General features: G+C 47.9%; 1 protein-coding gene across 2 annotated transcripts in view; it reads right to left on the reverse strand.

Moving 5' to 3' along the window:
- SH3BGRL (SH3 domain binding glutamate rich protein like) overlaps window positions 1–15,167 on the reverse strand; it is a 38,870-nt gene that overhangs the window by 6,933 nt on the left and 16,770 nt on the right. For both annotated transcript variants that reach the window (XM_064426521.1, XM_064426520.1), the window contains exon 2: window positions 892–1,077. In XM_064426521.1, coding sequence (XP_064282591.1) covers window positions 892–1,077 — 186 coding nt within the window. The remainder of the gene's footprint in view (window positions 1–891; window positions 1,078–15,167) is intronic.

The following is a 15,167-nucleotide window of genomic DNA, read 5'->3' on the forward strand; positions in this document are numbered from 1 at the left end:
AAGTACTGCAGGGCAACTTACTTTTGATCAAGCATTAAAATAATTACAGTAGGATTTTTGTTTGCAACACAAGTATTAATCTGTCCAAGGCTCTGCAGTTAGTGAACCATAGCAGCCTTCCTTGTGCAAGCAGCACACAGAGCTCATCCCAAAAAGGATCAGAAAACTGATTTATGATCATGGCAGACATCAATTCATATGATCTGGGATTTACACCTACTGGCAAATCCCACACGGGCAGAACAGATCTCTGAACTTGCTACAGAACATAAGCTTGGTGTAAAAGGGCCAGATTTCTTTGAGGTGTTAGCTCACAATCATGGGGAAAACGAGGATTAAAAAAACCTGGCAACTTTCAGAGCCATAAAATGGGAAAAAAAACACAGAAAAATACTATTAAGTATGTACTGCAAGGTAGGATCCAAATCAAGAGGGCTACATTTTAATCTTTCCTATGGCGTGACTGGAAAGCTCAAGAATCAATTATTACTAAAAGCCCAAGATGGGGGGAAATGTCTAACACCTCCTACAGCCTTCCCAGTTTGGGCAACTGCAGCTGGGCAAGCCCTGCCTTGCTGCTCACTGCAGTGAAGCACAGGCAGTGGCAGTGAGGAAGAGGAGTGGGATGAGCACAGGAGAGCTGGAGGTGAGGGGATGGGCACAGGAGGCTGGAGGTGAGGGGATGGGCACAGGAGGCTGGAGGGGCCCAGGAGGCTGGAGGGGCCCAGGAGGCTGGAGGGGCCCAGGAGGCTGCAGGGGCCCAGGGGGCTGGAGGAGCCCAGGGGGCTGCAGGGGCCCAGGAGGTTGGAGGGGCCCAGGAGGCTGCAGGGGCCCAGGAGGCTGCAGGGGCCCAGGAGGCTGCAGGGGCCCAGGAGGCTGCAGCAGCCTCACCCCGAGGTAGCGGCTGTCGTTGAAGAGCCGGGGGGGCAGGGGGTTGCCGCTCGCTGGCCGACTGTCCTCGGGGACGTTCTCCCGCATCCATTTCCGGTTCTCCTCGTTAGCTGCGATGTCCTTCTCCTCAAATTCAATTTTGTTGGCTTCTAAGAAGCCTAACACATCTTGCTGCTGCTTTTTAATCTGTCACAAAAGAAGGAGGAAGGGAGATAAGGTAAACAAAATCAGTGAAATAATTTGTGATGCCGCTCTGAGGTTCGATGCAGAAAACAGGGTGAAAATCAGGTTGGGAGTGGGAGTGGTAAGAAAATTCTTAGAACCAAAAAGTATCTTCTGAAGGGTCAGAGCTGAGCCTTGACTTGGCTCCTACAAAACTGAACAGGCTGAAGCTTAAAGATGCTGTCCCTACACAATAAGTGTTGTGTACCTTAAAGGTGCCCAGCCAAAAGCAGAGGTGTGAGCAGGGCCCTTGTGCTGCCAGATTTTACAGTTAATTCAGGGGAACATTGTTTTTTCAGGTGCAGTGGAGTTTGCTGGAGGCACATTTGAGGTATAAACTGCTTCCTTGTGCCCTTGGAAGCACAGGCTGAACTTCCCCATCCCTTCAGAGTCCAGGCTTTTGTCCACCTCGGTGACAAAAGAGACCTCACCAAGCATTTTTGGTTCACAGTTCTTTGCACAGAAACCCCTCTCCCGTTGTGTCCTGGGCGTCTGCAGTCTCTGGAGAGCTGTGACCCCACATACCCATCATAACTTCTGTCAGGGAAGCTGGGTGAGGCCTGATGTCACCTGTCCTTGTACACCCACACAGCACCCAAGGGAAAAGCAGGATCTGTGTGGCAAGCACAGTGCTGGCTCTGCACAGGGAAGGATGTTTTTATTATTGTCATTGTGAATTACTGACTTGTTGACACAGAGATGTTCTGCTTACGCTCTGCTCTCCCTCTGCATGACTTTACCACCACAAAGGAGATTATAACCATGCACATCCTAGCAAACAATAAAAAAATGGGGTTTAATGGGAAATTTGTTTTATTCAAATTACCCCCTTCACTGCAAAGGCAGTCCAAGGCCTGGCTTTACCCGAATGCACTGGGTGCCGCAGCAGCGGCGTTTCACACAGATGTTGCTGGTGCTAACTCAGGTCAGCCGCAGCTCCCGGAGCAGCCGCTCCATATACGGCCACAGGCAAACCCGGAGCTGCCGGGGTCAGCGACAGCCAGCCCGGAGCCAAATATGGAGCCGTGCACAGCCCCAGCCCCGGGCACCGGCCCCGCGGCCACGGGCACCGGCCCCGCGGCCACGGGCACCGGCCGGGCCCCGGCAGCGCCAGGAGCAGCGGGAGTGCGATGGAGAGCGCTGCCCCGAAGGATGTGGGCTGGGGAACAGAGCCCGGCACATCCGAAAGGGAATCTTCAGGCACTCCCTGACTCGGTCTGGAGCTGCTCCACCCATGGCAGGTTCGAGCGGAGCTCGGTGGGGTACGTGCAGCTCAGAGGGGCCGATCCTGCTCTCCCGGCAGAGGGAAATGTGCTCCCGGCTGCAGCAGGGAAGCTGCCTGCTGAGGAGCCAATGCAATTCCTCCCACCACGTCGGCACAGGAGCTGCTGGACTCGCTGTGCGAGCGCCCTGAAACACAAGGATATTGCTAATTTCCATCATGGCTAAAAATAAATCAAACTGGAGGAGTTAATACCGCCCCGAGGAAATAATTTGTGTACAGGCTGTATAAAAACATTCTCAGCAGACTCAAACTCTGGAAATCTTCGAGGTTTCCTTGCCTGCCTCTAACAGCAGCAGGAGGAGCAGGAGGAGCAGGGGAAGCTTTTCTCTGTTGTGCTCTACAGCTCAGAGGGGGGGGAAAAAGGGAGCACTCCCTTCATGAACTGTTCTGTAGGGCTAAAATAAGGGAAAGGTCTTTGGAACTGTAAACTCTTTGGTCAGTATGACCCAGTAGTAAATGTAATTTTTTTCCTTGAACCAGTTACATGTTTAATTAACCATTTCCTACAATCTCTATATTTTGGATCCAAATAGTTTTTATTACTCTCAGGTTCTTAACTTGTCCAAAATCCATTGCTTAGTGAAAACATTTTGAGATGCCCCAGAGTTATTAAGGAATTAGAGAAAACCAAGCTTTAACCAAGCTTTTTTTAATGGTAGAGTTTTCCACTCTACCATTAACCTGTACACTCTGCCATGTACAACAAGAGCTCTGAGTTGGACTGGAATCAGCATTTTGATCTCCTGAGAAGTCACTTCATCTTCTTGTTAATCATTCTGACTATCAGACTGTTTTATCCACATATAAATCCTTACACCCTCCCAGCATCTCACAGTCTCTGGGTTGTTTTTTCAGCTCCAGGAGGTACAACCACATCCCAAACTGTTGACTGTGGCTCCAAAGGGTGATCACAATCCTCTCTGCTTGTTTTTGAAGAGCTGGCAAAGCTGGAAATATATTTTTTTTCTGCTATAAAAGGCACCATTGTAAGGCAAGCATGAAGTTTGGTCTCTGTGGCTCTCAGGCTGTCTGTAGTCAAGGGAGGTAATTCTCTAGAGAATTCTACAGAAAAGCAAGGATGGTGTTGATGCATGAGGGGTATTAGTCTGGAATCCTTGTTTTCTGGTCAGACAGAAATGTTTTCTCCCAGCTCCTCAGACAAATCCTCCAGCCACAGTGATGAGCACTTACACAAGAGCAGTAAATGCTCCAGAGAAACAGGGCATCAACTGCTGGGCAGCAGGGACACCGAGCTGCCAGTTCCTATTATTTTATGGGATTTTATTTAGAAAACTTTCATTAATCTCAGGCAGTGGAATAGCACTGGGAGGGAAGGGCTGAAAATAGAGCAAGAGACGTCTGCTGCTGCTTCAGGGTGTTTTGTCTTACTTGAAAGGGCACACGTTCTCCTCGGGACAGAGCTGAAGATGGTTCCTGCTGCCCATGTTTGGGAAGGAGCGAGGAGCCTTTCTTCAGGATGCTCCTGTCAACACGCAGCACTCGCTTCCCACAAAACCTCCCCCAGCTGCCTGGGCAGGCGTGGAGAGCAGCCAGCGCCTTCCCAGACCCTGCACCTCAGCCTGCATAAACAGCTGTCATGTCTGAACCCTTCTGGCCCGTGAAGGGCAGCTCAGTGCAGTTGGCAAACACGAAAATCCTTGTTTATTCCAAGTGCTCCTGACACATTGTGCAGGGCCGGGAGCAGCAGGAGAGCCGGGAACGTGCCCGGAGTCAGAGCAGGAGCTGGGGAGCCCTGAGGCTCCAGAGCAGCACTGGTGGGGCAGGAGCATTATGGAGACACAAGAGCACAGGAACAGAGAAATGGAAGCTAGGGATGGACAGACAGCTGTAAGGAAGGAAGAGGCTGGGGGCAGGAGTGGAGGCAATGAGCAAAATGGATGGATGGAGATCAGGGGAAAATCTCCGTGGGATGAAGACAGAGGGATGGAAGGAGAAGGGCTGGGAGCAGGACTGCAGGGAGCAAAGGCTGCATCCTCTGGAGGCCCCAGTGCCCTGCCTGGGAACAAAGCTGCCCTCAGACCAGCCAGGCTTCACCCAGCCCCAGACACAGAAACACATCCTGCCTCAACACTCACTTGGGAGAAAAACAATTCCTAAGGTGAGTGGAGATATTTTACTTCTTGCTGATGTTCCCAAGATAATACTGAAAGGAACACTTAATGAAATAATCTATTGTATCTTTGTTTTGGATTTCAGGGTCTGGTTCCCGGACAGAAACAGCTTTATGGCAAGTTATTGGTGGTTAAGCAAAGTCTCACCACACACTGTGATCCTGTGCTACAAAATCCACTGGGTATCAAGATTCCCTTCTCTTCCAGTTACAAGCCAATCACGAAACATTAAGCTTTCAACAGAGCATGGGCACAAAATAACATTATAAAAATGAGTGTAGAATTGTGAACAAGTATCACCCCTCACTTGAGTACACATCAGAAATTCAATTTACTGTTCTTAATCTAACTCCCATCAGTGACATCAGTAACACAAGAGAAACCACATCAAAGCTGCCAAGAGTACAAACAGGTGATGTTTGCCAACAAATCAATCCATCAAAAATAAAATTTTAACCCCAAAGTGGGAATAAACTTTCTAGAAAATGCTGCAACATTTTAGATTCTCTTCCAAATCTCTAATAATTGAAAAAAATTTAAAAAAGAACTCAGCTGAAAGATAATAAGCAGAAAGGAGGCAGGGATGATGCTGCAGAACCTTGGTCCAGTGAGCAGGCAGCGTTCCAGCCTCAGCCCCAGCCAGGACTGTGCTGGCTGTTCAAGAGCTAACTTCTCCCAGCACCACCCCACTGCAGGGAAACACTGATTTTAAACACCTTTTGGAAGTGAACTTCACAGAAGGCTCCATCTCATGTGCTGTACACAGGCGCACACACACAGCACAGTCCAGTCCACGCTGCTGGCCAAGAAGGGGTTTGGGTTGGTTTTTTTCAGTCTTGTTATTTTTTCAGTTTATAAATAAATCCCTGCTTGGACAATAGACATGTTTTGGAAATCTATTTCTGGACCATTGGAACTCAAGTTTACAGTCTGAGTGCTGCTGTTGTGATCCAACAGCAAACTTGCTGACTGTGGCTCTGCTTCTCCACCACTTCTGTGGCTCCTGTGTCCCGACCTCCATGCAGGGGAAAAACATACATTGTATTCATTTCTTTCCCAATGATGGGATTAAATGGCTCATGCTTTATTGTGAGGATTTAAAAGAATTATAAAGGGATTTCTTAGAATATTCCCAGCCATCGTTATATCATCGGTTATAACATCAGGACAAGAGGAATGGCCTCAAGGTGCACCAGGGAGGGTTTAGATTAGGAATCAGGAAAGAGTTTTTCATGGAAATGGTTACGAAGCATTATGCCAATGATGGTTTTAAAGATGCTGCTTCTTCCTTAGTGGGAGCAAATCTTTAAATCCCAGAAGCAGCTGCTTTGTGCAGGAAGGTGAACTCCAAACTCCAGGTTATGCTACTGGCTGTGGCCAGACTTGTAGCCATCAGTTCTCCAGAAGCTTCAGAGTCTCCTGAAGATGGACAAGCTGAAATGTAAGCAGGGAATGGGAAAAGTGCAGCGCAAGAAATGCTGAGCAAACTCCACTGGCAGCCAGCAGCAGCAGGGTGGGAACCCCCAGGAAGTGATTTTCCTGGGAGGAATGGGCAGCATGAGGAATGCCAATGCTGCCATGACAAACTGACTTGTCACAGGGTGACCTGTGGACTGAGCTGGGGCCACACTGCCACAATCCACTGCCACTTTTCGGAATTAGAGTAAAAACTGTTGGGGGTTTTGGTTTGGTTTTTATCTGTCTCACCTAATTTCTCAAATGACCTTGCCTTCCTCACCCAGAGTCCCTAATGCACAAGCTCATCCTTGCAAATAAGCTGCAAAATGCTTAGAATTTCTCCTCCCACTACAACCTAATTTGTAAGAGTTAAACAGCCCAGCAGCTCAGCCATGGATTTAAATGTCACAGATTCCTGTCGGGCCCCTAAGCTCACTGCCCACCCCAGCACACGGCAGCAGGGCTCCCTTCCGAGCAGCCTCAGTCCTGCCCTCCATCACAGTTTTCCTTGCTTTTACTCTAATAGTCCAGAAGATATTTTTTTGTCTAGAGTGGTTTTGTTGGTTTTATTTGTATGAATATTAGCTTAAGAATCCAATGTGTCAGTTCTGGTGGTGCCACTGTAAATGTGGTCAGAGGGTGGGAAACCTGCAGCCAACTCCAGCAACAACCTGGCTTGATCAGAGCTTTGCCAGGTGTCTCCCAGCAATTCCTGTCTCACTCTTTTTTCTCCCTGACTGGTAGAACGTCTGCTTATTTTTAGGTCTGGGTAATTATCATCTCAGAACTCAAAGCACTTCTTTGTTCTGGTTATTTTAAGCAGAGCATTACACGAGTGGTGCCATCGTTGTCTCTCCCAATGGATTCTGGTCTGGAGGGAATGAGACTGAGGACAAACACAGCAAAACCACCAGGAACTTACGGGACCTGAATCAAACACAGGAGGCTGGAAAAGTTCACGCTGGACTTGTGCTGCTCTTTTTTTTTTCATTTTCCAGAAATTCAGCAGTGTCCAGATGGACTCCATATGTCCTGACTCTCTCCCTGCAGGGTCCTTTGGGAAAGCCCATGGCAATATCCACATGAATCCTGCACAGCAGCACTGGTTTGATGTGGTTAGACCCCAACAGCTTAAAAGTGGTTTATTTGGAAATGGTTTTTACCACCAGGCACCCACCGACCCTGGGCTGTTGTCAGCATCACCAGCCCAAGACCTGGGACAGGAGGAAACTCCTGCTGGAGCAGGAGCTGGCTCCAGCTCCCACTGAGAGCAACAAGCCCACTCCTGCTGCTCACATGTGGCTTTGGAAGACTCCTTTTAAAAGCAAGAAAAGGTGAGAGGATGCAAAGTGACCATCACTCAAGAGCAAGGCTGGGGGAAAATCCAGGCTACTAAAAGGGTTTTGCAATTTAACCTGGAGGTTACATCACGTCTGGCAGCACACGTGAGCTGTCTGCAACAGGGCTTTGGCCTGGCATAAGGTACCACCCCACAGACCAGATTTTGGAACACAAGCCAGAAATACAGCTGGAACAAAGGACAAAGTCTGCACTTCCCAAAACAAGACCACAACTTGCTCCAGAAACCATAGAAAGTTACATAAATGAAAAAGCTGATTCATGAGAATAAAAATAAAAGCTTCTCTCATGGATTATAATGCCATTGTAACTGCATTCATTCAATAACCCAAGGCCTAAAAACTTGTTAAATCCCACACCAACAACACCCCAGTCCAAAGATCCTTGTGCACGCAACAAGGTTCTTCCTACCAGAAGAACCAAACAGGAAAGTTAACATCACCTCCACGTGCTAAAGCCCTGGGGAATCAGGATTCTCGAGGGAGCCAAGGGCACTTAGAGACCCAACTCCCACTCACTTTTATTTACTCTGACACAGAGTGCAAAGAGAATAAAATCCTGGGGGGATTTGGCATTTAGTTCCCTTGGGCTGCTTTGGGAAGTTCAGCAGCAATACCAGCCTGGCCCCTCTGGTTGGCACAGCCCAGCACAGCTGAGCAGGTCCCTAAGTGCCACTCTGCCAACTTGCTGTTGGAGTTCAAGGAATTAGTTAAGAAAAAATATGAAACATTTTCTCCTTACTGCAGCAAGGAGGGTTTGAGTGTTTCAGCAAAGTTTTTCAGTGTCACTAATTTGGTGTCAGACAGCACAGCCAGCTCCACCACACCTCGACTACAGTCAAATTCTGACAAGATCCTAAAAGGCCCCAAATAAGTCAGAACTGTCTTGCTGCAACAGCCAGTGTCTGTTTAGCTACTCTCCTCCTGCAGTGGCCAAAAGCAGATTCCACTACCCATTAGTCAAGTAGGAGGACAAGTAACATTTCCTTATTTATATCTCCTCAGCTTCTGGCACACAGCAGCAGCAGCACTGCCTAACGAAGCCCTGATGACTTTTTAATGTGTTTTAGGTTTACTTTCCATGAAGGCACCTTAAGGATTAACATTATTATCACAGCTTAAGGCAAATTCTGTTTTTAACAAATGATACCCAAGCACTGGGGAGATGAGTGGGGGTGAATCCACTCATTCTTTAGCACCTGCTTGTCAAGGACTATTGTGGTGTTACCAGGATTCTAACAGAGAACATCTTATCAACAACACCTGAAGCCCATGGTTAAAAGCACCATTTAATAAACCTCACATTTTGTTCCAGTACATGAAAATGGCTCTGTCAGCTGAAACCCCACCTCTTTTCCAACTGAAGCATCAAATTCAGAAATAAATCTCCCTCTTTTTTTGGCCATAAGGAAAAGGTGGTGGGGCACTGAAATGGCTCCCCAGGGAATGGTCACAGCCCCAAGGCTGCCAGAGCTCCAGGAGGCTTTGGATAAAAGGGATACAGAGGCTGGGATTGTTGGGGTGTCTGTGCAGGGCCAGGAGTTGCACTTGATCCTTGGGGGTCTCCTCCAACTCAGGATATTCCATGATTCCATGAAAAGAAGGGTGTCACAGTGCACTCTCCATCAACTCTCCTCCTTCCTGGCTGCTCCCCAACACATTTTCAGTTGCTCATTCAGCATCTCCTGGCCTGTCCAGGCTCCTGAGTGCACTGGCAGCACCAGTTGTTTTGCCCAAGAGCTCAGCTCAGTCTCCAGCCTACCAGAGATGCACAAGCTGTTGGGAGTGTTCTGGGGGGCTGTGCATGTCAGATGCATCCTCCTTTAGTCAGAATATCTGTGTTCTCACCACAGCCAGAAATGAACACATCCCTCTACTCTCTGCTTAGATGCTTCTGTTCATTCTGTAAAAGGCTTACAGAGGGTCCCTACAGCCAAGTCAAAGTCATCACAAGTCAGGATATGCCAAAGCTCCTCCCACAGCAATGGCCTCCCCAAACACAGACTCTGTGTGCATCCAGAGAGTGACTTTCTGTTTCTCTAGGATTTTTCCTTCCTTTTTTCCTTTTTTTAAAGTTCTGTGAAAAGTGACAGCAATACTCAATGGGATTACTTGCCCGGATTTCAAAATCAAACAAACCCCACACAGCCAAAACTTCCATTTGCAGGGATTTTAATAGAAGATTTTAACATTTAAAACCTCATTCCATCATCAACCAAAAGATCGAGATGTTTGCTCACAGGTTGACAGTGAGCCTTTTTACACTGTACTTCCATGCACATGGAACACAAGATCCCCAGTAGCTGGGCAAGGGAGAAGTTAAAACCCAAAAGTGCAAGGAAGTTGTGGCAGCACTGGAGCTGGTACTAGCAGAAGCACCAAACCTCTTTGCCTAGACAACCCAAGAGCCTGAACACAGCAAAACAGTGAACGCAATTGAAGTTTCCAGCTGCTGAACGCTGGGAGGTGTCCCACATCTGGAGAGCTGTCAGACTGACACTTGTCCCCTCAGCCAAGGAAGGTTTGACGGAGGCATGGGGGGGGTCTGGCTCCACTCTGCTCACGCTGGGCTCCAGGCCCAGGGACAGCAGCAGGAGTCTCCCCTCCCTTCACGTGATCTCTGCAAACAGCCCCACCAGGAGCTGTGTTTGATTAGGGATGAACTTTGCACGGGAAGCAGCCCGAGTCTCTGGGCACTGCCTGGCAGCAGCTCCAAGCTCCTACAGCCTGACCCCTCCAACATCCAAAGCCTGCCCGTCCTCCTGCAGGGGCTCTGCACAGGCTGCCCCCAAACCTCCCTCATCCAGCTGGGTCAGGCAGGGTTATCCAGGACAGACGCTCCTTACCAGGACTGCAGACACCCAACCTGCATAAACAGGGATGTGGAAAGAGGCCTTCTCCACCAGCTCAGACTCACAGAACATCCTGAGCTGGAAGAGACCCTCAGGGATCACTGAGTGCAGCTCCTGGCCCTGCACAGGACACAACAATCCCATGCTGTGCCTGAGAGTGCTGTCCAAGTGGTTCCAGAGCTCTGGGTCCATGACCATTCCCTGGTTCTGGTGCCTGGCCTCCCTCTGGGTGAGGAATCTCTTTCTGACATCCAGTGTGAACCTTCCCTGACACAGCTCCAGCCGTTCCTGGGGTCCTGTCCCTGGTCAGAGAGCAGAGGTCAGTGCCAGGCCACGCCTTGGCTGGGCTCCATGGGGCTCTGAGCTGGAGTCTCCTCCAGCAGTGCTGCTTTGGGGTGCCAGCCCAGCTCACAGCTGACAGGGAATTCTTGTGCCATCACAAGCAAAGAGAAGAAATGAGCCAGAGAAGGCAGGACTGCCTCTCCCAGCAGCAAAAAATCCCTGTCCCAGGGATCAAACCATGGCCTCGGGCCATTCCTGCACAGCCTTTTGCTCCACTCAGCAGCAGGAAGGATTTGGAAATGCAAATATTCACATATCAGGATGATTTTTTTTTACTTTTTTTAATGACTACTTTAGTTATCCAGAATAAGCATATCTTGCAAAATCAAGCTTCCAATTGATTGGAAGGCTTCCTCTTACTTTCCTTTAGGTGAGGATGTAAAGGAAGAGTGATGTATGGCAGACTATAGCTTTAACCACTGCTGACACCTCAGCACCCAGAATTGTCATCATCCAAAGGAAAACATCACTATTACAATACTAAATAAATTGACCCTTGGCAATTTTCTAAGTCAGTCTTGTGGCATTTGACTTTTATAAGCCTGAAAACTGCTCGTCTGGTCCAAAACCAACAGAGAGCAAGCTTCCTACTGTGGAATACAGGCTCCATTATCTCAGTTATGCACTCACAAAGCGTAAGCAGCAGCAGAATGTGAACTCTTCATTTATTACACACAGTTGTTTCTGCAGCAGACGTGGAGCTTGGCAGGCTGAGTTTCCCTGGAAGTCTCCATGTGCCTTGCCACAGCATCCAAACTCAGGGCTGGGTTAAATAAAAACAAACAGATCCACACCTCCCAAAGCCCAGTACCAAAGCAGCAGCTCCTGAACGGCACAGGGCTGAGACTGGCAGGGCCTGGCAGCATTCCCACCCATCAGCCAGCTGATCTGCTATTCCTGGGGTCTCCACAGCCTCAGCATCTCACTGGACTCTCTTACCTGAGTCACAAAACAGGGAAAGGGGAACTTTTGTTATGTGGGAAAAAAAAAAAGTCTGTAAGTCTAAGCTACCTCTGTCACAGACTCCTTGAACAATTTTCTCTTCAGCTCTCAGAGCTCCCTTTCCTGAGTCATCAGGAGTAATTATTTTGTTCAAATCACTGCTTATTTACTTCCAGGGATCATTTCTGGCTGATTCTACAAACGGTATCAATACACCACAGCCCAGCCCCACAGACAGGCTTTGCACACGGACTGTAAAGCAATTTACCACACAAAAACTGATCTCCAACAAGATAGTGAGGCTCAGTGTCACAAGATGCAGACAACTCTCTGACACATGATATCTTCCTAAATACTCAAACATTTACCATGTGGCTGAGAAAAGCAGGGGAAAGGCCCTGAAGGTGCTGCTGATCACCTGACTGCTTGCTCTGGAACCTTTAAAAAGTCCTGACAGTCTGGACCTCACCCCTGCTGTCAGGTTTGAAACCTGTTTTTTTCAGCCAGCCTCCTTCTGAAAGCCAGAAGAATTATTTCTCCTTCAGCTTCATGGAGACCCCAGGATGGCAGCAACTCCACCCTGTAAGAAGTGACACAAACTGCCAGGTCCCACCTCCGTGCCCCTGAGACTTCACCCTCCCCATCAGCACTCCAGGGATATTCCAGGGAAGCAGCCTGAGAAAACAGCACACACAGCACACAGTGTGGGGGGTTTATTGAAACAGCTGCTCCTGTAATTATTTTTCAGAAGCTGTGGATTTCTGCTGGTGATGAGGAGCCCTGCACAGCAGAGGGAAAACAGGTTTGGTTGTGCTCGTGTGACGAGCTGAACTCAGGTTAGGGAAGGAGTTAAAAGCAGACAGTTCTGCACGAGGCCCCTGTGGTTTACAATAAAAGCAAAGTTTATTTCCTGTATGGTTTAGCACACAGAGGCTAAATTAACCGACAGGAGTAAAAGTTTACAGCATTAATTGCTGTTTCACTGCCTTTATATTGCCAGGCATTTATTCTTTAAATAAAAGACTACTTTAAGAAGAAATACAACATGGCCTCAGGGATCCAGGTGCCTCTGATGTGTATTACTTTTTATCTTTGAAGAATTCATATACCACAGATCTTTGTTAACAAAGAGTCTTTTTGCTGACTGCTGTTCTAAAACTAAACCAAGTAATTTTTTGAAGAGAACAAAGCCTTTTTCTTCAACTAAAATACCTAAATATCATAATACAAAGGAAGAGAAAAAGCTATGGATTAAATACAAATTTTCCTCCTCTTTGCAAGAAGAGCTTTGAGGTAGAACAGTACGCAAAAAACTTCCCAGAGAGGAAAGATTCAGCAGAGCACAGCCTGGATGGGCAGCAGTTTTCTGACCCAGTAATTAATTGCCCTGGGTAACATTTCAAGTGTGAATCATCCTGAAGGCCCCAGATCCTTCTTTATGTTACTTGGACAAAATATTGTCTAAAAACCGTGTCTCTAAGTGGGAGAGATAAATTGTTCTCACAAGCCCTGGCCACACTGAAGTTTCTAACACTTCGGGCAGCTGAAACAACACAGGAGTTGGCCAAGCTGTGCCTGCCAGAGCCAGGAAGGCCAGTGCCTGGGGCTGTGCTCTCAGGACTGCTCAGGAGACATCCTGAAGGGACTCTTGCAGGAATTAACCACATGGAGCATTTCCCAGCACAGCGAGGTTGCTCCCATCACCAGGCTGCTCCCACCCACTGCATCCCTGCAGCCCACAGGGAAGTGCCACCTTCACCCCAGAGCAGGAGCACTCATCTGGGTGCTGCCCATGCCTTGGAGCCACTTTGCAACTCCCCACGGTCTTTTTTAGGTTTTATAGATCCCTCTTGTCACCATGGTTATCTGCTTTTTTTTTTTTGTCCTAAACCACAAGCTTCCTTCTGCCTCAGCGCAAGCCAGCATCTGCTTACCCCAATCAGAAACTAAGATAAATACACACAGCATTTTATTTTTTCAAAGTTTAAGTCCCCAGCTGTTTATTTGCTGTAGGATGGAGTTCTCCAGGCCTGGGCAAGCAGCCAAAATGGCTTCATTCCCCTGCTGTTCCTCAGTCTCAGCCCAGTGCTGATGGCTGGCAGTGGGAGGTGAAGGCTCTCCCAACACCTTCCAGCTGCCAGCTTGGTCCCAAACCATTCCATGGAAGATGGAGCTGTCTGTCCAGCAGCTCCTCAGTCCATCCAGGTGTGAATTCCTGAGGGGAACATTTCCCAAGTTAGCGTTATGGATTTACTTTGATCTTTCCACAGCATGCACTACAAAGCCCAGACTTCTCAGGTGAAGGGAGGCTCTCACAGAGACCCCGGTACACTTTGATGTGATGGAAGGGAACAGAAAACTGGAAGAAGATTGCCTGGGCACAAAGGTTCCATCGACTGAGCTACCAGAACTTGTTTATCTGCATTACAGGGTGGAATTTCCAGTTCTTAATCAGGATTACCGGGGAACTAACAAGGAAATTTGCAAACCTGCTCCTTTATATTTCTATTCACATATATTGTATTTCTTGCCTAGGGAAAACAAAAACCACCATTAACTACTAGCCATAAATCATCTTCACTTGAACTTCATTTCTGTCCATATCCAGTGAAAATGTTTTGGGATATATTTTAATTCATTCACAGAGTTACTCTGCTCCTTTCCTGCTCTGCCAGTTGTTCTGCAGCTGCTGCTCTGGCCAAATACATTTGCAACATGTGCACAGGAATGTCTTGGATAAGCAGCAAGCATTAAGTATTTCCTAAGGAATAAAATCTTGTCCTGCTGTAGTCCATGGCAGAATTCCCAGTGATATAAGCACAGCCAGAGGTTGATCCCATGAGGTGAATACAGATGTGCTGTTTAAACCTGCCTGCCAACAAGTACTCCCATAAAATGAGGGTTTATGTGAAAACTGCCATGATTTTTCCCAGAGGCTTTGCATTTGCCGTTTCCATCAGGCTTTTCCAGTTGACTTTGATCTATGCCTAAGGCAGGAGAGGTGTCTGATCACCTACCCTAAACATGGCCTAAACATGCAGTGTGTCAGCATCTGCACAATGATGCTGGTCTCTGAATCCCCAAATGCTTGTTCTGTATGTAAGAAATGCTGAGACACCAACCCAACATATCCCAAACACACACGTTTCTTTTCCACCGAACATTTTCCTGGACAACATGGTCTTAATTTTTTTAATGCAAAGTGTTAACATAATTTTGGGAGCAGAGCCAATTTCATTCAAGAAGAGAAGAAGGCTTTACTGGGTTGGATCCAACACTTGTCTAGCCCAGTCTCCTGTCTCCACTGGTCACAGATCCCAGGGAAGATCACACCATCAGGCTGAGCACAAAGAGCTACACCACATCCAACTTTCTTCCCAGGCTCCAGTAATTCACAGTTCTGAGTCAGAGGTGTAGCAGTAATGTTTAATATCCCCCCTTAACAGACTTTCCCCTTAATTTGTCTCACTGCTTCCTGAGCCCATGCACTTTCTGCTGTAAAGCACGTCCTCTGGCAGGGAGTTCCTCCCTGAGATCTGTGTTGTCAAACAAAGCATTTCATTTACTCTGAACTTGCCACTTCCACTCGCTCTCCCCCAGTCGTTCCATTAGGGAAAATTATTAATTAATCCCTTCCTGTTTGCTCTCCCATGCCTGATGTGATGCTATCACATTTCAGACGTTT

Source organism: Passer domesticus, chromosome 7, assembly GCF_036417665.1.
Source record: "Passer domesticus isolate bPasDom1 chromosome 7, bPasDom1.hap1, whole genome shotgun sequence".
Lineage (NCBI taxonomy): Eukaryota > Metazoa > Chordata > Aves > Passeriformes > Passeridae > Passer > Passer domesticus.